General features: G+C 40.0%; 1 protein-coding gene across 10 annotated transcripts in view; it reads right to left on the bottom strand.

Moving 5' to 3' along the window:
- The window catches only part of ST7 (suppression of tumorigenicity 7), a 236,648-nt gene that overhangs the window by 54,277 nt on the left and 155,464 nt on the right, over positions 1-26,907 (bottom strand). For all 10 annotated transcript variants that reach the window (XR_006601386.1, XM_045062910.1, XM_045062909.1 and 7 more), the window contains one exon: positions 4,146-4,260. Coding sequence is in view for 9 of the 10 variants with exons in the window: in XM_045062910.1 (XP_044918845.1) it covers positions 4,146-4,260 (115 nt within the window). In the remaining variant the exon portion in view is untranslated. The remainder of the gene's footprint in view (positions 1-4,145; positions 4,261-26,907) is intronic.

Raw genomic sequence — 26,907 nt, 5'->3', positions numbered from 1 at the left:
ATCAACATGATTACATCAAATCTCCTTTGTGACAAAGAAATCAGGCACAAGGTGATTGAAAATAGAAAGCCATATTTTGAATAGAGTTTCAGAAAGATAAGCAAATAGAGACATACCAGGTTCTTAAGGAATGATTAAAAAGGAAACTTAAAAGACAATCTGGCATCACTGAAATTCTGCATCACAACTCCAGCCCACCCAACTCATGCTTTTCCAAAAGGAGCGAGAGAGGCAGAGCAAGTCATTTAGCAAGGTTTACACTGATGGAAAACACATGGGCTTTTAGAGCCAGGGAGACCTGGATTTGAATCCCAGTTCTGCAGTGTTCATGGAATGTGGTCTTGAAAGTTACTTAAACTCACAAGCCTCAGTTTCTACATCTGCTAAAATGAAATAACCACCTCCTTGCAACGTTACCGAGGGTTACAGGTAATGCATATAACAGGCTTGGCACATGGTAGGTTCTCAATAAACTGTAGCTAATAATAACAACAACCAGAAGAATGTTGTTAATAAAAACAGTAAAAAAAAAAAAATACTGCCAAAAACAGAAGCACAATGGCTTAAGACCACTGGCCAGGAGTTAGACCACCTCAGTTTTGATTCTGGCTTTCCTTTCCTCATGGAATTCACATCTTATTGAACAAAGACAGACCTCAGTTTCTCTCTTTTCTCACACAGTATAACACTTCCATGGCTTTACTTTAACATCTTGGGCTTATCTCTGTACCAGTTACCACAGCTATTAAATGGGGCTAATAATAGTATCTGCCTCGTATGCCTGTGGTAAGAATAAGTGAGTTCATCGGTGTAGAGCTCAGAATCATGTCTGATCATGACACAATATAAGAACTCAATAAATGCTAGCTGATGCTGTTGTATTTTAGTCCTTATGTGAAGGTCTCCAAAAGCAGGACCAACCACCCAGATAAAAACTGCCCACCCATAATGTGGGCTAGCAAATTAAAAAAGGAATATGAAAAGTCCTGAGGATAGCAAGACAGCACTTCAAACTAATGGCTGGAGTAATATAATATAAGAAGTTATCTCAAGGGCAAAATCAAAATTAGACTACAAATTATAAGGAGGTATGACCAATTCACTGGTAATCCTACTAGGGATCCAGGTGCTTCACTGTAAAAGTAGTTTGTGAACACCACTTTTAAAACTCAAAGCTAAAAAAAATTTTTTTAAAAGGTATAGAACAAAAAGAATGAGGCAAAGGGATACATGTTACCTTCTTCCTTCCTTTGAACACGTTGGTTTCCCCCCTGTGCCTTGTCATATTTCTAAATCCTTTTTGCACAGGTCAGAAAGCAGCACAAATCCCACTGTGTCACTTCCCAACATACTATTTTAAAAAAATTCGGCCACCTAGCAAAAGTAATAAAGAAGGACCGCTGTGCCCATAACCCCTCCAAGAAATAGCTGCCCAACCAGAGCATTCCAATTTGCAAAGATAAAATATAATCGTGCTGTTCTGGGTGTGGCTTTATGAAGAGGGATGGGGAGGCCGGGATTCAAAGTGCTGTCTCCAACATCTCGTGCACTAGACTGATGACATCTGAAGTAGGGCAAGGAACAGGGAGCCCCTAATTGCTGTCTGTACTCCAAACCCTCTAAAGCACCCACACTTTCTTGCACAGGGCCAGAAAAATGAGGCAACAACTCAGTCAAGATCCTTTGGATCTCCAGGAGAAGCAGCAGGGCTGAACTTGAAAGAGCCCATTTCATGGTATGGGGTGAGAAACAAGAGGCATATTTTTAATAGTCTTATGTGGTTGCAGATCATTCTACAAGAACAGTAACTTCAGCAGCCACTTTGTTATATTCTACTGTAAATGACACAGGTCTGAGCCAAGTCCTCACCAAAACACCCTCCAGAATTCAGTCCGGGTTAGGTCATCTACAGTCTATTGACAACTGCTGAACTCAAAACTCCTACCACGGCATCTCAGCAACAGTATGTGTCCTGCCACTAATGAGGCTCTTTTTCCATGAATAATGAATAAGAACATCATCTCTGTTGCCAGGTACACAACATAAACAAAGCTCAACACAAGGGCCCTGGTATGGTGAGTTTGTCTATTCGCAACAAAGGAATTTTGTAAAGTGTGAGCCAAGTTTTAGTGGAGGGTGGGACGGGCTGTTGTAACAAATAATGTGAACATATGTTATCAGAATCTAATAAATCAGCATTTGGTTGTTGTGGAGCCGGGGCTATGCAATGGGATAGACAGAGATGACAAAAAACTCCAAATGAGTTCATTTCTCTATTTCACAGTCAGTCTTATAACACAAAGCTGATGATTTCTGTAATGAACTGAGATTGTTGTGAAAGGAGCCTTAGGAGATTTGAGATACCAAAGGCTCTACCAGTTAGAACTTTTCTCTTCAGCTTTGGTGTACTAGGTTGGCACTAGGGATGAGATCACCAGAACCTTGCAACGGCATTGACAGCTAGAGGGTAGCATGCGGAAAAAGTGTGCCTGGACCCAGCTGCATGGGACTCGGTTCCTTTTGCACCACAAGACCCTCAGTATATGAGCATTTTGCTTAGAAGGTAGTCTATGGCTTAGATTCCCAAGGTCAGCCAAATAATGAGATTCCAACAAATAAACAGAGAACAAAAGTGAGCTGACATGAAGGCCAAACAGTCTTCATTTTGTTTACTACAAAGTACGCCACAAATACTTTTCTCTCTTTCTAAAATCAGTTCCATACTAGGTAGCATATATCTTGTTACACAGGGTGCTTATGTTCGCACAGGCCAAGTAATGGCATCACTGGCTGAGGGCTTGTAGTTTCCACCGATCTGAGCAAGAATTAACAATAAAACAAAACCAAACCAAGTCTCCCAGTGCCTCGGCTTCTCCAACTATAGTTGGAGAACAACTCCAACCTGCTTCAGAGATTCCTTATGAAGAACTGTGCATTAAAATAAAATAGTTCAGGGGCACCTGGGTGGCTCAGTGGGTTAAGCTGCTGCCTTCGGCTCAGGTCAAGATCTCAAGGTCCTGGGATCAAGCCCCACATCTGGCTCTTTGCTCAGCAGGGAGCCTTCTCTCTCTCTCTCTCTCTCTCTCTCTCTCTCCCCCTCAGCCTGCCTCTCTGCCTACTTGTGATCTTTCTCTGTCAAATAAATAAATAAAATCTTTAAAATAAAATAAAATAGTTCATTCTATTAGTTTGAGGAATTCCTGGAAATTTTGACCTGAACAGTTCTTTAAATATACTGAAGATGCTTACTAAAGAAGGAATACTTACAAAGCAAAAAATGAGCATGTGATAAAAAGTAATCGCTCCCATTTTAGAAGCAAACAAATGAAATAAGGCAGGATAATATAATATTCTGCAGAGATTCCAGGAGCTAGGTCATGGCAGGGAATTCTGGGGATAACTCTTTGGCAATTAATCAAATAATCAATTCACAGACAAAGGCAATACCACACAAGTGTTTTGAAATCTCTAAGATGCAGCAGTTTATTTTTCTGGTTTATTAAGAAGAGGCAAAATGAAATAAACTCATGGGTAAGTAACCTGAATGGCGAAGGGACTTCAAAGCCCTTCAGGTACAGAAATGGAAGGTATTCTGCTAATGAGGAGAAGACCTGGGATGAAGGGCACATTCTTTTATCTTTAAATATTTACTGAACTGTTTGTCACAAGGGCTGTAGTAAGGGCTACTAGCTATTCTATATTGCTTCAAGGATCAACATGACCAGCTAGTAGTGGTCACAGCCATCCACTGTGGAGTCACAGCAGGAGCTCTAACAGCCTGGGCGGTCCCCACAGGATAGTGCTGCCTGCAGAGTTTCTGAATGACTTCTGACCATGGAGGCAATAAAGCAGAGCATGCCTAACTCTTGCTGACAGGAAGAGTAGAAGGGGAACCCACTGGGAGGAAAGGAGAGGCATGGGGCATAGACCATGGGACATCTCTGGCCCCCACTGACCAACCACAAAACCCTATGATTTTATAAAATACCATCCTAAAACTGTAGGTAAAAATTCTGTAAGTGGGTAGTTATTAAAGTCCTATACTATTTGAAATGATCTTTCTGATCTACTGATCTTCTGATCTGATCTGCTGAAATACATCAAGAGAAAAATACTCAAGTAGATAAAAATACCCAAGAACTTACCATCATACTTTGCTAAGACTGCCTGAACATCAGCATATGCTTGTAGTTCTAGAAGAGCTTCTAAAAGGTTTTCATGGATGTTGAACATGCTCAGTAAGGGGAACTCCTTCATTAACTAGGAAAGAAGAAATAAAGGATAATTAATATATTTCTTACTTTCTAAAAGTATAACAAGTACTGTATTATAATAGATTTATATGATAAAAAAGTATAATACAATTTTAGCAATAGAGGTAAATACTGGATTATAAGCATTCATACCAATTATTATTTTGTAAAGAATTAAATGCTCAAATCTTTTCCTGCTATTTTGGACAAATGGCAACTTTGAATTTGTGAGAACCCAATGTGGAAGAATATCCAAAGAGAGGGGATTTCATAAAACCTGAGGAAGAGGGGTGCCTGGGTGGCTCAGTGGGTTAAGCGTCTGCCTTCGGCTCAGGTCATGATCTCACGGTCCTGGGGTTGAGCCCCCCATGGGGCTTTCTGCTCATCGGGGAGCCTGCTTCCCTCTCTCTCTCTCTGCCTGCCTCTCTACCTACTTGTGATCTCTCTCTGTCAAATAAATAAATAAGATCTTAAAAAACAAAACAAAACTGAGGAAGATGCTTAGATGTAGCACTCAGTAATGTTAAAATATGATAGGGGCAAATTAGGTAGAAGTTGAACACTATCTCATAGGCGTTGACAGTTTAACTTGGTTAAGAGCAGTTTGACGAAAGCCAGAGACCAGAAATGGAGGCAAGCAGGCACTATTCTTTTGAGCAACCTGGTGACAAAGTCATGGAGAAAAGGCAAGAAAATAACCAGAAGTGATAAGGGTTGAGAAAATGAGTAGGTAGTGATACAGAGCAGTAGAAAGGAAGGATGTTCGAGAGTTCCTGAGTGATGGCCTCAAAAAGACAGGAATCAAGATCATTTTCTGAAACTGAGGGAATAGGTGACCGGGAGGAAGTTTGAAGATAGGGTGAAAACACAGAATAGACATAAAAAGGAGAACTGCTTGGGAAACAATCTAGGATTGCAAAGGCCATTGTGAGGACTTAGCAAATTTGGAGCCATGACTTCACAGAGGCTACAGCTGGCATGCCTGTCAAGTTTTAGTTAGCAGTGCCCACCAGCCCAGGGACAGCAGCAAACATGTCAGATGATGAGGCTGAACCTGGGCAGACTGAATTAGATTCAGAAGGGAGTCAAGAAGCAAGCAGAGTTGGCTAGAATGAGGAAAGAATGATTAAAGGAACAGTCTAAAGGTTCTAGACAAGAAGGGGAGCAGGAGGGGCCCAAAGGGAGTTAAAAGAAACAATATGGGGCACCTGTGTGGCTCAGTCTGTTGATCGTCTACTTTCAGCTCAGGTCATGATCCCAGGATTCTGGGATCCAGCCCTGCATCGAGCTCCCCAGTGGGAAGCCTGCTTCGCCCCCTGACTCTCCTGCCGCTCATGTATGTGTGTGCTCTCTCTCTCTCTCTCTCTAATATAAAATAAGTATCTTAAAAAAAAAAAAAAAAAAAAAAGACATGATACTGAACTTCACTGGAAAGCGAAGAAGAAAGGACCAAGAATTTCAAAGTAAAATCTATCTTACAGAAAGATAACCAGGTTCTTTATACAGCAAAATCATATAGATATATGGTATATATGCATGTGCATATATGCACTGATGTATATGTACATGTATATGTCCTTTATTTAATCTTTTATATGGATAACTGTTTCCTATTGTAACACAAAGTCCTCTTAAAAAGTGCTTTTATATGGATAACTGTTTCCTATTGTAACACAACGCCCTCTTAAAAAGTGGTAACTCTTTTTGGATGTCACCATATTTAAAGCAATTGTGCTGAGAAAAATACTACTCACAAATAGGCTAACTCACTGTTAAGTAAGAAACCAAGTCAATGCCTTGACTATCCACTTATTCTTACACTGGAAACATTTGCCACATTGTCTTGTTTTTTAAAGCCAACAATCATTTAGCATATGTCAAAATAAATAATTTTCTACAGCTCCAAAGAATAACACATTACCAGCGAAAAACACCTACCAAAATGATTATGTGTTCAATAAGACTGAACCCCCTAGGACAGCCCACAGTATTTTCATTGCTAGTAAAGGAAGTGAATAAGATTATACCACACATTGTTGATGTTCTGTAACCAATAAAAGTATTTCTTGTTCTGGTTCAGTTTGATTCTGGTTGACATCACCCTTTGATTCCTCCCCGCTTTCTAATTAGAGCTTGTTAGAATTAAAGCTCCCTGTCATTCAGCATTTGGCAACACAATAAAGACATTCTCTAAACTGCAGCCTTAAAACATTTATCATTTTTAACCAATTCTTCAGGTTAAGGTCAAACTTCAAGGATATCAGTCATATTCTGAAATTTTGAAACTGTAATTCCAAATAGTAGCATGCTGAAGCTTAATAACTGAAAGGGGAGTCCAACTAAGACCCACTGAGGCTATGTGAGCACACACGGGAGTCTTGGCCTGTTGCAGCAGACCTTGAAGCAAGATGCGAGCAGTGTGGGCAGGAGTGCTTTCATTGGAAGCTTGGAGAGAGAATACAGAATCCAAAAAATCAAAAGATTTTAAACATGACAAATAGCAAATGTCAGAGAACTAATCAAAGTCATATGATAATTTAGAAATCTAGCTTTCCTTGTTTCAATATAAACAAGGAAAAGCGAACTCCTGCGGCCCCATCTCACTGCAGCTATATCACCTTGCCCTCCCCAGCCCCTCACAAGCTCTCTTTGAAACAAGCCATGCGCACTCGCCTCCCTTGGCTCCCTTCTTTTCTCACCGCATAGCTGCAATCTGGTTTCCACAGCACGGCTCCTCAGAATCTGCTCAACCCACATTGACAGGTGACTTAAATTGCTCCTATGCATACCCTCCAGTCCTTTCCTTGCTGACCTCTGCCACATTTGACAGTTTGATGACATCTTCCTTGAAACTCATGCCTCTTTTGGCTTCCTCAACACCATTCTCTTCTGGATTTCTCTATACTTACTTCCTCACTCCTTCTCTAGATTCCCTGTCTCCTACTTAGGAGGAAGTAGCCTCCCTGGTTATGTCCAGTACTCTTCTCAAAAGTACCCTGATATCCAGGACTGCTCTTGTGTCCAGGGTCTCAGTCTCACCACTTTTGTAACGATGGCTCTTGGGGAAGAGAGCCATTGATCCCTGTTACCCTCGTTGCCCTACTAACTAAAGCCACCGTAGAGGTCCCTAAACTCCTGAACTAATAGGTATAAAATGTTAATAGCTTTCAGCAAGTTCCCAGGGAGCTCTGTTATACAAACAAACAACAAACAAGCAAACACCTTAGAATCTTACCATGTCTTCTTTTCTCTGAACTTGCTGCCAGTAACTTAGTTTATACCATTATATTTGGCCTAAATTGCTCAAAGAGCATCTTTGCTCTGCTTGCCTCTTTCCAATCTACCCTTCACACCACTGTCAGAAGAGCTTTTCAGGGCGCCTGGGTGGCTCAGTGGGTTAAGCCGCTGCCTTCGGCTCAGGTCATGATCTCAGGGTCCTGGGATCGAGGCTCGCATCAGGCTCTCTGCTCAGCAGGGAGCCTGCTTCCCTCTCTCTCTCTCTGCCTGCCTCTCTGTCTACTTGTGATCTCTCTCTGTCAAATAAATAAATAAAATCTTTAAAAAAAAAAAAGAAGAGCTTTTCAGATATACATACCTGAGTCCATCACACTCCTTAAGAGGCACCACTGACATGGCCCCAAGGAAATAGGCAGATGTGAAAACAAATTTACAAACAAGGCTGTTTATCACAACATTATTTATAATAGTGAAAAATGCAGGGTGCCTGGGTAGCTCAGTTAGTTAAAGCAGCCAAGTCTTGATTTCAGCTCAGATTGTGATCTTGGGGTCATAGAATCAAGCTCAGTTTCAAGCTTCCCCCTCAGCCTGCAGTCTACTTAAAATTCTCACTCCCTCTCTTTCTGCCCCTCCCCCACTGCTTGTGCACACTCTCAAATGAATAAATAAGTCTTTTAAAAAGATAGTGCAGGGGCACCTGGGTGGCTCAGTGGGTTAAAGCCTCTGTCTTCGGCTCAGGTCATGATCCCAGGGTCCTGGGATCAAGCCCCACATCGGGCTTTCTGCTCAGCAGGGAGCTTGCTTCCCTTCCTCACTCTCTGCCTGCCTCTCTGCCTACTTGTGATCTCTGTCTGTCAAATAAATAAATAAAATTTAAAAAAAAAAAGATAGTGAAAAATGCAAGCAACTTAAAATTTAAACCATTATGAGGCATTCAAGTAAAAAGACACAGTCATCTTTTGGGTTACTATATGTCATCATTAATAGTTAAATTCTCAAATAATTTTTAACAAGAAAGCCTAGGAAATGCTGGCACACAACATTACAAAAGAAAAAACAGGATACAAACTCTATTTTGTGATAAGATCATAACTTTTATTCTGTATCTATGCATAGTATCATACTTGGTTAGAACTATGGCAAACTGTTTTAACATTGACTATTTATGGTTAGTGAGCTTAAAGATGATTTCTATTTCTTCATATTTTCCGTATGTTCTGAATTTTTTGAAAGGAATAAATATGTACATTCTATAAATTGGGGAGGAAAAACTATTTTTAAGAATATTGATTTCTCTGTAAAAAAAAAAAAATGAAATCTTGCCATGGATGGATCCAGAAAGCATAATACTAAGTCAAATAAGTCAGTCATACCATATCATATGGTTTCATATCATATGATTTCATATCACACCATATGATTTCACTCATATGTGGAATTTAAAAAACAAAACAAATGAACCAAGAGAAAAAGAGACAAACCAAAAATAGACTCTTAGCTACAGAGGACAAACTGATGATTACCAGAAGGGAGGCGGGTGATGGGGGGGGAAATAGGTGAAGGGGATCAAGAGTACACTCAACATCATGAGCACTGACTGATGTACGGAATTACTAAATCACTATATTGTACACTGAAACTAATATAACTTCGTATGTGAACCAAACTGGAATTAAAATTTTAAAAATAATAAAGTAGATAAGGAAATGCAAAAAAATACTGACTTTTAATATAGAAAAAATAAGTAACCCACTTTAAAAATGTGCAGAGAATGTGAGTAGAAATTTTCCAAAGAAGATACACAGACGGCCAGCAGGCACATGAAAAGATGCTCAGCATCACTCGTCATAAGGGAAATGTAAATCAAAACCACCATGAGATATCACCTCCCACCTGTCAGACTGGCTATTATCAAAAAGACAAAGAAACAACATGTTTTGCTGAAGATGGGGAAAAAGGGAACCCTTATGTACTGTTGGTGGGCATGCATATTGGTGTGGCCACTACAGAAAATGGTGTGGAAAAAAACTAAAAATAGGACTACTATATGATCCAGCAACTCTACTTCTAACATAATAGATGGACTTAAGAGAATATTATGTTAAGTGAAATAAATAAGTCAGAGAAAGACAAATACCCTTTCATCTCATTTATATGTGGAATCTAAAAAACAAAATGAATAAGCAAAACAAAACAGAAATAGACTTGTAGGAAACAAACTGTTGGCTTTCAGAGTGGGGAAGGGTTGGGGGGTGGGAGAAAAAGGTGAGGGTATTAAGAGGTACAAACTTCCAGTTATAAAATAAGTAAGTCATGGGGATGTAATGTTCAGCATAGGCACTACAGTCAATAATATTGTAATAACTTCATACGATGACAGAGGGTAACGACTTAGCATGAGAATCATTTCATTCAGTATAAAATTACTGAATCACTATAATATACACCTGAGACTAATACGATATTATATGTCATTTATACTTCTATTAAAATATATATTGGTGGGGTGCCTGGGTAGTTCAGTCAGTTAGGCATGCAACTCTTGTTTTCAGCTCAGGTCATGATCTCAAGGTCCTGAGACTGGGCCCCATGTCAAACTCCACGATGGGTGTGGAGTCTGCTTAAGACTCTTTCCCTCAGCCCCTTCCTCCACTCATGCTTGCTAGTACTTTCTCTCTCTCAAAAAAAAACCCACCCCCCACACACACATAAACATATACACATATACATAAACACACACACACACATATCTAGGAAAAAAAAAATTGGCTTCTCATCAAATTCAGAATACAAAATCCTTAGCACGGCAAACACAGACACTCGTGATAGTCTCAGTCCACTATGCCAGCCTCATTCTTAGCTACTTCCCTACCCACACACTGTGGGCCACCATAAAACACTTTTTTTGTTGTTCCTTAAATGTGTCACATCCATTCACATTTCTCTCTCCATGCTCCACATCCCTGGAGTGCTCTTCTTTCTGCCTCCTTGATCAATCTGGACAGCTCATCAACTTCCAGGAACACTTACCTGCCCTTTGATTTCTTGCCTCTTACCTGCCAGGTTAAGTACTCCCACCCCCAAATCCCAGAGTCCTTGTTACAATGGTCTACTGGTCCATCTTCCCCATGAGCCTGGGAAGAGTGTGAGAATAGGAATTCTGGCTTATCACCAGATTCTTGGTCACTGACTGATCCAACATAAATGCTCAAAACACATTTCATGAAAGAAATGCTTTCTAAAGGCTTTCAAAAGTTATCTCTACCTTTGGGGTACATATTATATGCGTGCTGCAAAAGGCCTACATTAAGTCCTTGGGTTACACATCCCTGACATGTTCCTCTACCATTTGAAATCTTCCAATGATTTTTTTTTTAAGATTTTTATTTATTTATTTGACAGACAGAGATCACAAGTAGGCAGAGAGGCAAGCAGAGAAAGAGATTGGAGGAAGCAGGCTTCCGGCTGAGCAGAGAGCCCGATGTGGGGCTCGATCCCAGAATGCTGAGATCACGACCTGAGCCAAAGGCAGAGGTTTTAACCCACGGAGCCACCCAGGTGCCACAGAAATCTTCCAATGATTTTATCTACACCTTGGAAAAGCTAGAATTAGAACTTGTGTTATGATATAATGTAATGAAAAATTATTTTATACTTAGAGCTGTCTGAAAGTGGAATAGATGACTTAGAGAAGTCTTCAGAGAAGTCTTTCATCACTGGAACTGTTTAGATAGACAAAGGCCAGTCAATGGACAGAGATGCTAAAAAAAAAAAGACCCCAAATTTTTCAATCCTATAATTCCAAGGAATTAGTCCCTAGCTCATAAGTATGATTTTCAGACCCTCCCTCAGCTCAGTGCCAGACGCATCTTGACTCTCCTGTCTTCTACAGGATTAAACTCTAGCCTTGTCAAATCGGACTGTGGTACACCATACTCAGAATTCTTTCTACAGTCACTAGCCACTGTGTTTTTGTTCAAACTGTTCTCACCACCTGGAATACCTTTTTCCTGTCATTTACAAGGCAGCCTGTCAAAATCACCCCACCCTCCAAAGCCCAGATCAAATGCCACCTCCTAAAGTCACAGGAGCAAAGAAAGTGAGAGCCAGAAGAGCCCATGGAGATCATCCAAACACCCTCCTCAGTTTACAGATGAGCTCCCTCCCACCCCCGCCCCGTCCCATGTGAAGTTGCACAAACTACTTAACCTCTCTGAGCCATGAGCCCCTCATCTCCTGGGTCCCAGCTCATGCGGCATTCCCTCAGACTTTCTCTACCACTCTATTCAATGTCAGCATTGCACTCACAGCCCCATTCCCCACTGTTTCTATCACACTCTAAAATCGTCTCATTTATCAGTTTCTGTGGCTAAATGTTAGATCACTTAAAAAGAAAACAAAAAAGTAAACGGATTGATAGGTAATGCTATTTTTGACAGGGGCGAGCAAATTATTTCTGCAATAAGCCAAAGAGTTAACGTCTTGGGCTTTGTGAGCCGTATGTCTCTCTTGCAACTGCTCAACACTGACACTGACAGTGGAGCATGAGGGCAGCAGCAAGCGGTTACTTACAGAAGCAGGCAGGAGCCCAGATCTAGCCTTCAGGCTCCAGTCTGTGAACTCCTGGTAAACAGGAATACATTTAAAAATATAAAAGTTCTTCATAAGAAGAGTTTCACGTAGATATTACATTTGGAAAATTACACTTGGAAACCTCTCTTACACACAGCTGATTTGGCAGACTGTTATAAAATCAAAAATAAAAAAGGCCAACTCTATAACCCAATACTTCAGCTTCCAAATCTGTTCCTTAAAAACTGCTCATGTAAGTTTCTGAGCAGTTGCACACCCTGAGAGTCCCACAGGATGGGGAGTACTGTCCTAAACAGTGGAATGGATGGTTCAAGCGGGTATATGCCTATGACGAAATGCTGTTCAACAGCGAAAGGAATGAATTAAGCCTAATATATCTCAATGTAGAAAAATATGAAATAATTTTAAGTGAAGAAATTACTCTGTAGAAAATGTATATAATTTAATATTTAAATGTACATAATCCTCCATATCATTTATGGGTGTACAATATGGAAATGTATGGAGAACAAACTGAAGAAACTGGTTGCTGGTGCCTCAGGGGAGGCAAATTGCTGAGTGGTGGTCACATGGGGGCTTTTCAGAAAAGAAGGTGAATAAAGATGACAAAATTTTTAATTAACTACTGTTATTATGACTTCAATTAATTCTGGGCAGTGATGCTCTTATTATTCTTTTTATGTGTGTGTGTGTATATGATACGTGTGTGTGTGTGTGCATGTGCATGTGTGCGTGTATATATTTTAAAGTTGCTTCCTTAAACATAGAAAGTTCATTAGCTGTCCTTTTCACTTTTAATTCCTCATGTCATGTCATATAATTCCTATCATGTCATGGATAGTTCAATGTTCATCAGTTAGACCTTGTTTTCTATTTTCTAATTGCCTTTTGAACCATGATCACTTCTTCCTCTTGGGGGTTGACGCTGCAGTTCCTTTTTTTTTTTTTTAAGACATTTTACTTATTTATTTGACACAGAGAGAGATCACAAGTAGGCAGAGAGGCAGGCAGAGAGAGAGGGGGAAGCAGGCTCCCTGCCGAGCAGAGAGGCTGATGCGGGGTTCAATCCCAGGACCCCGAGATCATGACCTGAGACGAAGGCAGAGGCTCAACCCACTAAGCCACCCAGGTACTCCGACTCTGCAGTTCCTTAAAGTATTGATAGCATCTAAGAGAAAGTCAACGTCTGACCAAACAACATTTAGAGAATTTTCTCAAAAAATAATGTGATGATTTTAATACACGGTACTTGAATCCTATAATGATATCAAGATAATAATCCAATCTCAGAGGAAGCATAGTTTAGAGTCCCCCTTCTTAATTCTCCTCCACCTGAATTCCAAAGTAGGTCCACCGACAGATGTGGTGTGAAGAACAGCATCTCATCTTGAGGGATGCTTCAGAGTTAAACTGATTGTAAGGTAAGTTACTTTCCTCTCTAACACTTAGCGTGGGGATTGGGAGGGGTGTCGACTTAGATGAGACTACTTTCAAAGAAAACTCTTCCGCCATAAAATTCACTCTTGCTTCTTCTCTAGAACCACAGAACCAGAGTTCTGAGAGACCCCCGAGAATTCCATTTACACAGACCACTATAAAATGCACAGCTGACTTACAGGATGAAAACATTGTTTTCAAAATAAAAGAGAAAGTGTTGGATACAGCAGTGGGGTTGCTGGAAAGGGTCCATCATGGGAGAGGTGGCACATTCCAGAAGTCAAGACCATCACTGCCTTTGGAATGAGAGAGGTTGGGGTTCCCATCCAGGGACCGTGGAGTTTCTTAGCACCAAGTGAGCTGATTTTTCTCATCTGCAAGACCAGAAAAACACCTAGCTTACAGGGCACTAGGACACAATATGGGAGCTTGACAAATGGGAGCTGTTATCCCGACATAATGTTGACCCAGGTATACCCCATTTTCAAAGCACTATTTGTTTTGCTACAAGTGACTAGTTTTGTTTGTGGCTTACTTGGGCAATATAGTATATCCCAATTTCTTTATTTTAAAATACTGTACAAAAAATGGCTTGGTGGTATAATTAGCCTTTCTATTGATAAACTTGAAGGAAGGCATATGATAAATATAAAGGCCTGTTTTCTATAAGCTAAGTCATTCTAAATAAATCTTTAAACTCACTCACTATCTAGCACAGTTCTGTTTATTTATTGCCAGCTATCTTCTCCATGCTGGTAATTGCTTTCTCCTGGCAGTCAGAAATTTATATGCCCCGCTTTGCCCAAATATTACAGTTCATGTACAATGAAAACACTAACTCTCCTATGGTTCTTCTAATACCTAAGGGGAAGAACATGGGATGGGCCAAGGATAGAATTTCAGTTTCAATTTTACATCATCTGGCTATTGTCAGTTCAAGTTTATTTCAGTGGAAGAATCTGAGGCACTTCTGAGGTTAACATTTATGAGCTCAAATAGAAAAAAAAGGGGGGGGGGAGAGTTAATTCACTGGATTTGAAATACTCTATGGACATAATTTAGAACTACACTCTGTATGCTTTTTCTCAGCTGACTTACAGGATGAAAACAGTTTAAAGCTTTCAAGTTTGATTTGTGTCTATTTAAACATTTTATTAGTTTAGCTATCCATGCATTGTTCTAGGAGTGAGAAAAGCAACTTGAAAATTCTTACATATTTTAAGGCAGAGGTAATTAAAAGAGATCCCCAACCAGATTCCTACTGAGGTCAATGCAAGCTTGACTTAATTAAAGTTTATAGAATTTGGCCCGTATTATATTCAAACAGCAGATACTATTTTGTTATATTTGTAAGTTTGACATTATTTAATTACAGTTTCAAATAAAGGCATAAGTAGAAAATAGAAAAGACACTCTGTATTGCATGGCTATGATTTTGTCAGTGATTTTTACTGATCCTAAGGGCTATGAAAGGAAAGGAGGAATTGTTTACCAGAGTTCTGAGAGGCCCCTGAGAGTTCTATTTACACAGACCACTATAAAATGCACTCGTGAGAGGCTTAGACCAAGATTAATAAGAAAATGTCATTTTCAGAGCTAATCTAAAGGGAAATATTAAGCTGCATCTATTAAAAAGTGGCACGATCAATACCTGACCTGTATGGACAGTGACAGCACCAGGTCACTAGTTCTTCGTGGAACTGAGCACATGATGCAAATACGCGCATCACCGGTAACTGAGGAGAGAAATAACAGTTACAGGCACGATGCAAATCACCGGACGGCAGCTCTGTAATGACTCACTGGGCTGGAAGGTTACCTAAATACTTATCTACTTTTCTCATCAAAATTACACTCCATTCATTTCCAGAAGAGAAATCTTCCTTTGATTTTCTAGTGAACAAGACAGGCTTTGCATTTATACAGATCCTGACAAAAATATTTTCAGTAAAAAACGCCCTCTTCTATTTGATCCTTAATCAGATAAGGATAAAGCAAGCATAAGCCTGGTCAGAATTTAGGAATCGTCTTCAAGAAGACTCTCTTCTTCAACCTCTACACTCGTCAGTGGCAATTCTTTACCTTACTTCAAGACACCTTAGAATCTTCCTTTCCAAAAGCAAGGGTCTGACAGCGCCATTATATTATCTATGTTATCATGTGTGTGTAAAATTTCCACAAGGGCAAAACTGGAGATAGGGCAGGGAAGAAATCAGCCTCATCCTGTTTTGGGGGAAAGAATGATTTGTACCCTCTTCAAAACTGACAGGCGACAGTTTGAGTGAAACATTTTCTTCATCATCTTAAACAGATTCAAATAGGACTGTACCCTGGCCTGGAGATCATGAACAATCGAACGATTTAATGCATATTTCAAATGGCTTGGAAGCAGGCCCAGGAACAGAAAACAGGACGATAAGCATCCTTCCCTCTGTGATGACATGGCATTGCTCTCCTGTTCCAGGAGTGGCCTCAATGAGCAACTGAACATACCGGCCAACAATTACTGTCAGAAAGGACTTTTTATGCCAAAACCACAATAACTGTGTTTGGCACACACCCTTCCACATTCACATGGGTAATGGTAAATAACCCTATTCAAGAGATTAACTCATTTGGTTATCTGGGGCACAGTTAACAAATACTTGCTCTGGCAGGCATCTCACAGCACGGTCATGCTGAAAGTTAAGTATTATGAGAAATTCTTTCATAGCAACGGGCAGAAGGTTAATACCTCAACCTTTGACATTAATCCCCACACTGCTCTGTCATCACACTGCCTTCTGGTGTTTCCTTTCCTCCCCAAGTCTTTCTAGCCTATCCTGCTGGAACCTGAGTGTCCATGACATACAAATTCCCGGACACATCCTTGAACCATTTATGCAACACAAACCTGAGTTCACTGCTTCTCTTGAAGCTGTTAATTTCCCCCACCAAACTCGTGTCTATCCAGAAGGATGTAAGGCTGGCTTCTCCCAGTTCTCCAAAGCACATCTGGACCATTACTCTCGGCCCTGCCCTTGGGTAGCAGTTCCTGATCTTCCGCAGCTCATGCCATAACGCTCCAGCACTTGCCACCATCCTTCTGTCATGTCTTCTGCCGGGTAGCACACCCTCGTACACTAAAGATTTGGTCACCTGGCTGCGTATTCTTACTCCCCCCACCCCAAAATTTATTTATTTATTTATTTATTTGAGAGCGAGAGAGAGAACGGGGAGGAGCAGAGGGAACGAGAGACAGAGAGAATCTCATGCAGATTCCCAACTGAGCACAGAGCCCAATGCAGAGTTCGATCTCAAGGCTGTGAGACCATGACCTGAGCTGAAATCAAAGAATCAAATGCTTAACCGACCTACCCATCTGGACGTTGCTGTATATTCTTACTTTTAAGAGTCCATGTGAAAAAAAAAAAGAAAGAGTCTATGTAAAAGCTCCATCTACTATGCTAGATTCTCAACTGTTTTACTGTCTCAGAGCAAAAGATTATCCCTCCACTGCATTAGGTAACCCAACATCATAGCCAAACTCCAGAACTCAACATCTGGACATATATGTTCCATATAAATATGCAACTCTGACCATAATGTACTGATCTACAGTTATCTCACACCATTGCTCACATGAAACTTCCTCTTCAATTTTACTAAGACCACTAGTGCCTTATCCTTTTCACTTACTTTCTGTCCTTATCTTTCTCAGGCTGCTCCTATTACCCTGAAATGTTTTTCTTCTCTTAGCTTCCAGCTTCCATTATATCACACTCTCCTGGCTTTCCTCCTCCCTTCCCAGGTGCTTTTATTGGATGCTTCTCTTCTGTCTCTCCTGTCAGTGTTAAAAACCACCAAGACTCACATCTTAACCTTCTTTCTTCTCTATCGACATCTCTACATACACAATCTCACTCAATACCACAGCCTGAGTTCATATATAGATCTCTCTCTCCATATATATATGCATGTATATATATATATATATATATGTGTGTGTGTGTGTGTGTGTGTGTGTGTGTGATATATATATATCAAACTCCTTATCCTTGAGTCCTAGACACATATTCAACGGTATTTCAGTATTTTCCCTACAGGTAAAATAGGAACGTCAAGCTTAACATGAAGAAACAGAAGCCCTAAAATCTGTTTCTCTCCTAGTCCTCTCCCTTTCTAACCATCACCAAGCTGCTCAGGCTAAAAAACCCACGGACTCATACCGTACTGTACTGAGTATACAATTCTTTCTTTCCATACCCAATCTATCCAGCAATTCATTTTTCAGTTAGTTATTGAGAAGCTATTATCTGACAGGCACTGTTCTACTGGGATACATCCGTAAATAAATACAAAAGTCTTGCTTTCCTAACCATTAGAGATGCTGAACTGTAGGAAACAAACTGAGGATTGCTGGAGGGGAGGTGGGTGGGGGAATGGAATAACTGGGTGATAGGCATTAAGGAGGGCACTTAATATATAACAAGGACTGGGTATTACATGCAAATGATGGATCACTCAATTCTACCCCTGAAACTAACAATATAATATATATTAACTAAACTGAATTTAGATAAAGATTTTTTTAATTAAAAAATTTAAAAATAAATAAAGTTTTTTGTTTTTTGTTTTTAATTCTTACTTTCCTGAAAGTGACATTCTAGTGGAGACAGAAAATAAGCAAATATATAGAGAGGCTGTCAGGTGGTGATAAGTTCTAAGAACAGTAAATAAGGCAGGGAAGGAGGTTAGAGAATGGTGGCATGGCAGGAAGAAGCAATTTTAAACACAGCGGTTAGTGAAGGCAGGACAGGAAAGGTGGGAATGCGGAAGTGATATTTAATAAGAAAATGAAGCAGGCAAGGGAGCTAGTCATAAGAGTGTCTGGAAAAGGAACATTCCTGGGGAAGATTCCAGCAAGTGTGAAGATCCTGAGGTTACAGAGAATCAGTCGGGCGTGTTCAACAAATAGCGAGAAGGCTGGAGCACAGTGAACCTGGAGCAGAAATGAGGGCCAAATTGTGGAGGGCCTTGTAGGCTACTTTTAGAGTTTAATTTCTGAGATATGGGACTAATGGAAGGTTCGAAACCAAAGAATGACATGATCTAACTTATGGCTCTAACTAAATGGCTCATTCTAGCTGCTCTGTGGAAAGTAGACGCAAGGGGACAAGAGTGAAATCAGGAAGCCAGTAGAAGGTTATTATAATCCAAGTGTGGGATAATGATGGTTTAGACCAAAGGGATGGCTGTGAACTCTGTAAGTGGTAGGATTCTAAATGTATTTTAAAGATACATGTAGAGTCAATAAAATTTGTATTAGGAAAACCCTGTGGATTCTATGCCCAAATATATCTCAGAATCATCCATTTCTCCATGACCACCTCTAATTCTAAACCCCTCATCAGGTCTTGCCTGGATTGTTACTGTAACTGATTACCTGGACTTGCTGTTCTCATCCTCACCCTCCATCCTCAACAATGTCCCAGTAATCTTCTAAAAACATCAGTGAGATGATATCCCTCCTGTTTTACATAAGTTAATGGATTCCCACTGATTTAACAATAAATCAGAACTTCTTACTGTTTCCTGCAAAGCCTTGCAGGAAAGTAGTGACAAAGCTCCTGCCTGCCTTTTCAAGTTCATCTCATTCCAACCTTCCCTTCACTCACTCCAGACTCCTTTTCATTCTTGTCAAATTCTTTCCAGTCTCGGGGTCTCTGCATGAGTTCTTCCTCTGCAGCCCCTCCCGGTTACCCTCTATCACATCAGCCTTTTTTTTTTCATAGCGCTTACCACAGTCTGTGATTGTCTTATCACCCCTGTCCCCCTCCAGTAATAAGTGTTCCATGGCAGCTGCAATCGTTGGCTGTTTTGTTCTCCACTACAGACTGAGCACCTAAAAGTAGAACTATACCACCTTGCAGGCCCTCAATACACCCTTGTTTTTAGAAACAATGAATCCATTGTCCCTGTTACCTTCCATCCTTCCCTCCCTCCTCTCTCCCACCTAGAGCCCACGGCTTACCATCTTACCATTTCCTTGACAATCCCTCAAGTTTCTGACTTCCTTATCTGTCCATTTCACTCACCCAACAACATCTGACCTTGGGGCAAACCAGATGTCTACCACTTCTGCCCCTGTGTTTTTCAGGCTGAAAAACACAACTGTAACGTTAGAAAGAACTAAAATACAATGACTTCCAACTTCTGCAGGGCTAAAACTGCCTAGTAAACCTAGTAAATTTCCCTGGTGACTTCTCTCCGCCATTCCACAACTCCCTACACACTCCTCCCAGGTAACTCTCAGCAGGACACCCTGTCATGTAATTAAATTAAAAAAACCAGTCAACAGGAAGAAACCCCTTCCACTCTTCAGCCTTACCTCTCTACTACAATCCCCATCTGCATCCAGATCTGTGAATCCCTGCCAGCCATGAATGGAACCCCTCCTTTAGAACCTTCCTTCCCTCCTGCCCTCTGGCATTCAACACTCTACACTCCTCACGACTTCATTCTATCAATGATGCCCTCTCTTTTGTATATATGTTCAACTTCTCCCTTTCTTCTTAGTCTTTTTCTGTCAACATCTGAACATGCTCAGGCCTTCTACTGCTTACATGTTCCTTTCTAGTTATAATCACCACTTTATTTTCCTTTTATATATAAGCCTATTGAAAAAGTCATCTCCAGCAGACACATTATGTCATAATCAGGAGACAGTCCAATGCAATCTGTTTTCTAGAATTTACATCCCACTGATCTTGGTTTAGTCAAATTGCCAACTACCTCTTTGGAGTAAAATTTAACAAGTATTTTCTCCATGATAAATATTCACTGAATATGTTATGTGTGACAAGGACTATGCTAAGAATTGTTCTGATCTCATATTCATTTTCCTTTCTTCATGGTTTTCGTAATAGAATATTCTCCTAGATTTTCTATCTACTTCACAGGTCACTTCTTTTTTTTTTTTTTTTTTAAGATTTTATTTATTTATTTGACAGAGAGATCACAAAGAGGCAGAGAGGCAGGCGGGAGAGAGAGAGAGAGAGGGAAGCAGGCTCCCTGCTGAGCAGAGAGCCCAATGCGGGACTCGATCTCAGGATCCTGAGATCATGACCTGAGCGGAAGGCAGCGGGTTAAGTCTCCTTTTGTCAACCTATTCTGCACTTCCCTCCAATCCTTTGTTTGTTTTTTCCTTTAAGTTTTATTCACTCCTTCCTAGATGACCTCATCTTCATTTGAGATTTTAATCACCTTCCAAGCTGATCATTCCCAGAACTTCCTCCAACCCAGGTCTCTCTCCTCAGCTCAAGGTTTATATATCTCACTACCTATTTCGATGATCTGCAGGTACTGCAAAAGTAGCAGTACACCTGTCTTCCTCCTGTCTTCCCCACCTTCCCCAAACCAGTACTTAAACTACAGTCTCAATCCCCATTATGGTAACCATTGCCTCTCCAGTTTCCCAAGCTAGAAATTCCAAAGTCATCCATGACTTTTCCTGCATGTTCTCTCCCTCACATTACAACCAATACCCTGAAGGTAAAAACAAAAACAGAAGAAACTTATCCAATAAATCTCCAAATTCTTTCAACTCTACCTCTTAAATCTCTCAAACTGGACCTACAATCCACTGAGGTGGACCCATTAAATTAAAACCAGAGAGCATTTGGATGTGACTGCTTCTATTACTAAGGAAAAGAAGGCAAGGTTGAAAAAAGAAATTACATATGCTCAGATGCAACAGCATAAAATGAACACTTACTCTTTAGAGAAAGCTCTAAATAAATGTCCCTTTTTGAAATCAGGGATGTATGAGAAGAGTTATTTATCAACACATCAACTCTAAGACTACACAAGAAGCCTTTCTGCATCCCAAATCACTGTAGTAAAAGAACTCAGGCAAAGTACTTACAAACTGAGATGAAAAACTAAACAAATTATGTCTACCTCCTCTCCCTCCCATAAACCTATTGAAAGGATAGGAAAGTGGTACAAAAGGAAACAAATCTATAGTTGTGATGAAAATAAGAAAAGGGATAGGAGGAATGGCTTGCAGAGCCACTGAGTGAGAAATTTTTTTTTTTTTTAAGATTTTATTTGTTTATTTGACAGACAGAGATCGCAAGTAGACAGAGAGGCAGGCGCAGAGAGAGAGAGAGCGAGGGAAGCAGGCTCCCTGCTGAGCAGAGAGCCTGATGCGGGACTCGATCTCAGGACCCTGAGATCATGACCTGAGCCGAAGGCAGCAGCCCAACCCACTGAGCCATCCAGGCGCCCCCTGAGTGAGAAATTTTAACAAATTTCCCTAAGACAAGCTACAAGTGAGACTTGAGTAAACCACAGCAGAGAAAGCTGAGGAAGCTGCAGCTCTTCTTCAGAGAGGCTCCACATTTGGAGTTGGCAGAGACAAAGAGGAAGAGTGGGTTCTCAGGCAGTAACCACAAGTAACTGAACACCTCGCCATAGAACAGTTGGGCTGAGGAGCTCTTCTCACACCTACTGGAGAGATCAAGAGAAATGAAATCCTACCTAATCTATAATCAGACAAGCATTTGTTCAGGATGGAAAAGAGCTTTTAATGGGGTTGTGGATTCTCAGTCAAGTTCTCTTACTTTTGCATTTCGTGGGATGTGAGGTAGAAAGTACTCCTGTCTATTCCCAACCCAGGCAGCTCTCCATCCATCTACTCATTCAACAAAACTAAATGAGAATCTATCATGTACCACGGAACAAAACAAAGTTCCAGCCCTTGTGGAGTTTACTTTCTGATGGAGGTAGGCAATGTAGACAATAAACGTAAACAATAAAGAAGGTAAACAAATAAAGGTAGGTAAACAAATAAAGAAGATTTCAGAAGTGGAAGGTCAATAAAAAAATAAGTGATATGATTGAGAATGATAGTGTGTGTGAGTATCTCTGTGTGTGAGTGTGTGTGTGTGTGTTAGAGAGAGAGAGAGAGAGAGAGAGACCGGCAGGGAGGGGGCAATATGCACAGTGGTCCTACAGCTGGGTATCACTGAAAGCTCTTCTAAGGTGATATTCTAGATGAACTTAAAGGATAAGCAGGACCCAGTTCAGTGAGAATCTGGAGCAGTGTATTCCAGGCAAAGAGAAGTGTCTGTGCAAAGTCCCTAAGGAAGGAACAAGCAAACTCAGTGTACTCAAGAAGAACCCAATGTGGCCAAAGCCTAGCGAGTAAGGGAAGAAGATAGCATAAGCTGGAACTGGAAGAGTAAGCAGGGAGCAGATTATATAGGACCTTACAGGCCTTGTAAAGGGTTTGCATTTCATTCTAAATGCAACAGTAAATCACTACAGGCTTTTAAGTAGGAAAGTGACAAGTTCTGATCTGAGTTTTAAAATACGTCTCACACTACTTTCTGAGAAAGGACTTTACAAGGGCAACAGCAGAAGCCTGGAGACCAACTGTGTAGTTCAGATGAAAGATAACAGTGACCTGAAAGAGGATCAAAGCACTCATGGCACTTGTACAAATGTGTACACGTTTTGGCAGAAAAGCCTACAAGACCTGTGCATATTAACTAAATGTGAAAGATAAAACAAAGAGTAAAGACTAGGGCATTTGGGAATTTTTTTTTTACTCATCCAAGCCATAAAAATTTTACTAATGGGAGAGTATTAGCAAGGTGCCCTACTAGAGACTAAGCTTATATTTAAAGGACTCAATGAGACTCAGTCTCAGAAAGTACCATTGTGCACCAGTAGACTCTTAAGTCACAAAGGTAGTGTCCCCTGGCCCATGGAGAGGGAGAAGCCTTCACAGTATATGCTCTTAGTAAGGAGGACAACAACTGTCCTGGAAGGAAATATATTTAATACTTTTGCATGGATTATTAAAAAGGGAAACCCAAAAGATCCAGTTCATTGGTCTCTCTGGTCATCACATGCATTGCTGGCTTTGCTCCCTCTATGGTTTCTGTTCCTTTTGGGCCAGGTCAGCCAGTATGTCTGTTTCTAGTGATCATCTCTCTGTTCACCCTAGAAATCAACAGTTTCACTGGCTCCTAGTCAGAGAGGCAGCCCAACCAAACCAACACTCAGGTATCAGTCCTTCCTATACATTTCACAGAAGAAAGAGATGCATATAAAATTCCCTGGTTGCTGTGTCAATCTAGAGAGGGGACAATGATAGGCTAAGATAAGTGTATCATCAGGCAGAAGATAACAGATATTGGTAAGCTTAATAATTGATCAAGAAATATAAAGTATAGATCTTAGTAAGTAGAGACCACAAAAAAGACTGAAGTAAAAATTTTAAATGTTTAAACAGCAGATCCATTCAGTTTAAGAGAAGAAAGGAAGAGGGATAGTATGATAGATACAAAACATGAAAAACAGCAAAAATGACTCTAAACAAAATAATAATGACAATAAACACAAACGGGAAAAACACACCAACCAAAGGTACAAAACTCTACAATTAATAAAGACAGTATTTGGCAAAAAGTTTACAGATCCAAAGGGTCCATCAAAAGGTCATAGATAACTTGATTATAAAATTTGGAAATGGGGCACCTGGGGGCACAGTTGATAAAGTGTCTGAGCCCGGGTCCTGGGATCGAGCCCCACATTGGGCTCCCTGCTCAACGCGGAGTCTGCTTCTCCCTCTCCCTCTGCACTCCCTCTGCTTGTGCTCTCTTGATTAAGAGTATAATGTAGAATCTGATGCAGTAGTTAGAAACTACAAACTATATACTAATAGTACATAGGTACATAGAGCAGAAATGAATAGACTTGAAAAATAGTATTCAGTGAAAATGGTAAGAAACAGTCATCTAGATCTCTGCCTGTCAAATAAATAAATAAAATCTTTAAAAAAAAAACAGTCATCTACCGACATGTAAATTAAACATATACAAGCCACTGCGTTATAGATTTTATAAGATTTTTAAGGTCATGGTTTCTCTGCAATTAATTAAGTTTTATCTTGGTAAAATAATGGGAATTCCTCATCAACTATATTTTAGAAGAGATTCCATCAAACCCAGATCTCCCATTACTTTGCCTTTTTAATGGTTTCCACACCTCAACAAAGCAAAACTTTACTATGGTCCACAAAAAGATCAAGACATGATTATTCAAGATAAAAGTGAGTATGTGTTCTCTCAAATATAATGTGTTCAAAACTAGCCTTCCTAAGCTTCCTCCCCACTCCCTCAAAAACTGTTCTATCTGCGGACTTCCACATCTTAATAAAACCTCTTCTCCTTCCAAGACACAATCCTTAGGACCATCCTTGACTTTTTCTCACAGTGTATATTAATTGATTGGCAAATACTGTTGGCCCCACATTCAAAATATATCTAAAATATATATACAAAATATATCAAAATACATACATAATCTGACCACTTCTCACCACCTGCTCTGCTACTGCTCTGGCCCAAGTTATCATTGTCTCTCACCAAGATTAATAGAATAGCCTTCCAATTGACCTCCCTGCTTCTCCCTTGCCACACAGCAACCTGTAAAAACTAAAAATGGCCTTGTCATGCTTCTGCTCAAAATTTTGCAAAGCTCCCCATTTCAGCAGAGTAAAAGCTGACTACAGTCCACAAACCCTACATGACCTGAAATCCACCCCGTTTCCCAGGGACTACTCTGTTCTATCTACCCAGGACTCTTGTGCATACTTCTGCCTCACAGCCTTTGAGCACACATCACATGACTAAATTAAGCACCTCCTTCAATCTTTGGTAAAATGTCATCTTTTTAAATGGATGATCATCTGTGTAAAATGACACATATCAGATCATCCTATTAAACCTGTGACTCCTCAGGCTCTGCCCACTAGCTTTCCTAACTTTCCTTATCCTGCTCTACTTTGTTTTCTACCAGCATTTATCAATTTTTAATATATTACAAAAATATATGCTTACCGTGTTTATTGTGGTTTTTTTTTGTCTCTTCTTCCTGCTAGAATGTAAACTGCATAAGGTCAGGGTCTTTGTTTTTTCACTGATACCTGACATGAAATGGAGGTACAATACATTTTCACTGAATGAATGAAAGGATAAATGGTTTGGTACAGTCTGGGTATAGCAAAACTAAAAGCAAGGCTGTAGGGTCAAGAGAGAGAGAGAAGATGTGGAACCAGAGAAACAGCGGGCATGAATGGAGCCACCGAACAGAACCGGGACAGAGTCCTAGGAAGGCAAAATGTAGCAGAGCAGGAATCCAAGAGAACTCTATTAGAGACATAGTTGTAAAGTAGAAGCAGATCAATTGCCTGGGAGACGAGGTCAAGAAGAAGAATTTGGAGGAGGCAACAAAATCAGTCTCCCAGATGACAGGCACTGACAGGTCTAGAACTGCTCATGGGCCAGCCATACATAATGAAGGCTTTCCTCAGCAATAACTACTATTCACCACACCGAAAATGTGGGCCCAGCATTTGAAAAATCCTGATAATGACAGTTAACGTATCAGTCATGTATTTATTATGTCCCAAGTAAGACTTTTGTGTAAATGGTAATAGCTAATAATAAATTAAAAAACACTATTTCTAGACAAAATTCTCATTTGCATCAGGGACTACTTACCACCTGCTGTTTCTATAGTGAATACAGAGTCCAATGCTGATAGAACAATAGTTCGTCCTTACTGATTCAAGTAGGTAAATCAATAATTAACAAATCCATTTTTTGCTCTAATTAACTAAACACTTTTCCTTTCTGTGTAAATCACTAATTGCCAATAATTTACTAAATAAGTCAACTCAAACAACATTTCAAGCAAATCCAGAAAAACAAATCATGATAAAAAGCAAGAGTTCATAAAAAGTCTAATTTGGAAGATCAGTGCGATATTACTGACAGCATTTGCTTCCAAGATGCATTTTTTCTTTATTTGTAAGTATAGCAAAGATGGAACCTAGAAACACATGAATAATCAACACAGGAATACTTACTAGGAATGAACATATTTCACTGTATACTTTGTCTTTAGTTCAATGATCCACCTGGTTATCTTAAGAGCTTGAAAGCAATTGTGCTCAACTGATACTTGGTTACCTGAGGTATTAAAATACTACTCTCCCCATGAACCGTCCCCACATGATGTTACTTTACATCTTTCAACAATCAACTGAACATCTCCTAAGTTTATTCATCAGTCAAGTTATCCATCATTAATTCATGACAATTTTAAGAAAAAAAAAGAGGAATACTGATAAGATGGAAATAATGTGTCTTACAGAATAGAAAGAATAAAAGGGAGCAAAATTAGAAATTAAGAATGAGGAAAATGATAAAAGGGAATAGAAATTAACTCCCAAATTATTCGTTTAAAGTTTTCCTCCTAGAAATGTTTTTTTTTAACCAAAGCAATAAAAATAGAATTTCTTTTGCAGAATATTCCCTAAGTTGAAATT

The sequence above is a fragment of the Mustela putorius genome, unplaced genomic scaffold (genome assembly GCF_011764305.1).
Source record: "Mustela putorius furo isolate JIRA1106 unplaced genomic scaffold, ASM1176430v1.1 tig00003845_pilon_pilon_pilon, whole genome shotgun sequence".
Classification (NCBI taxonomy): domain Eukaryota; kingdom Metazoa; phylum Chordata; class Mammalia; order Carnivora; family Mustelidae; genus Mustela; species Mustela putorius.
Note: the sequence above shows the minus strand (reverse complement) of the source record. Positions and strands in the feature narration are given on the sequence as shown.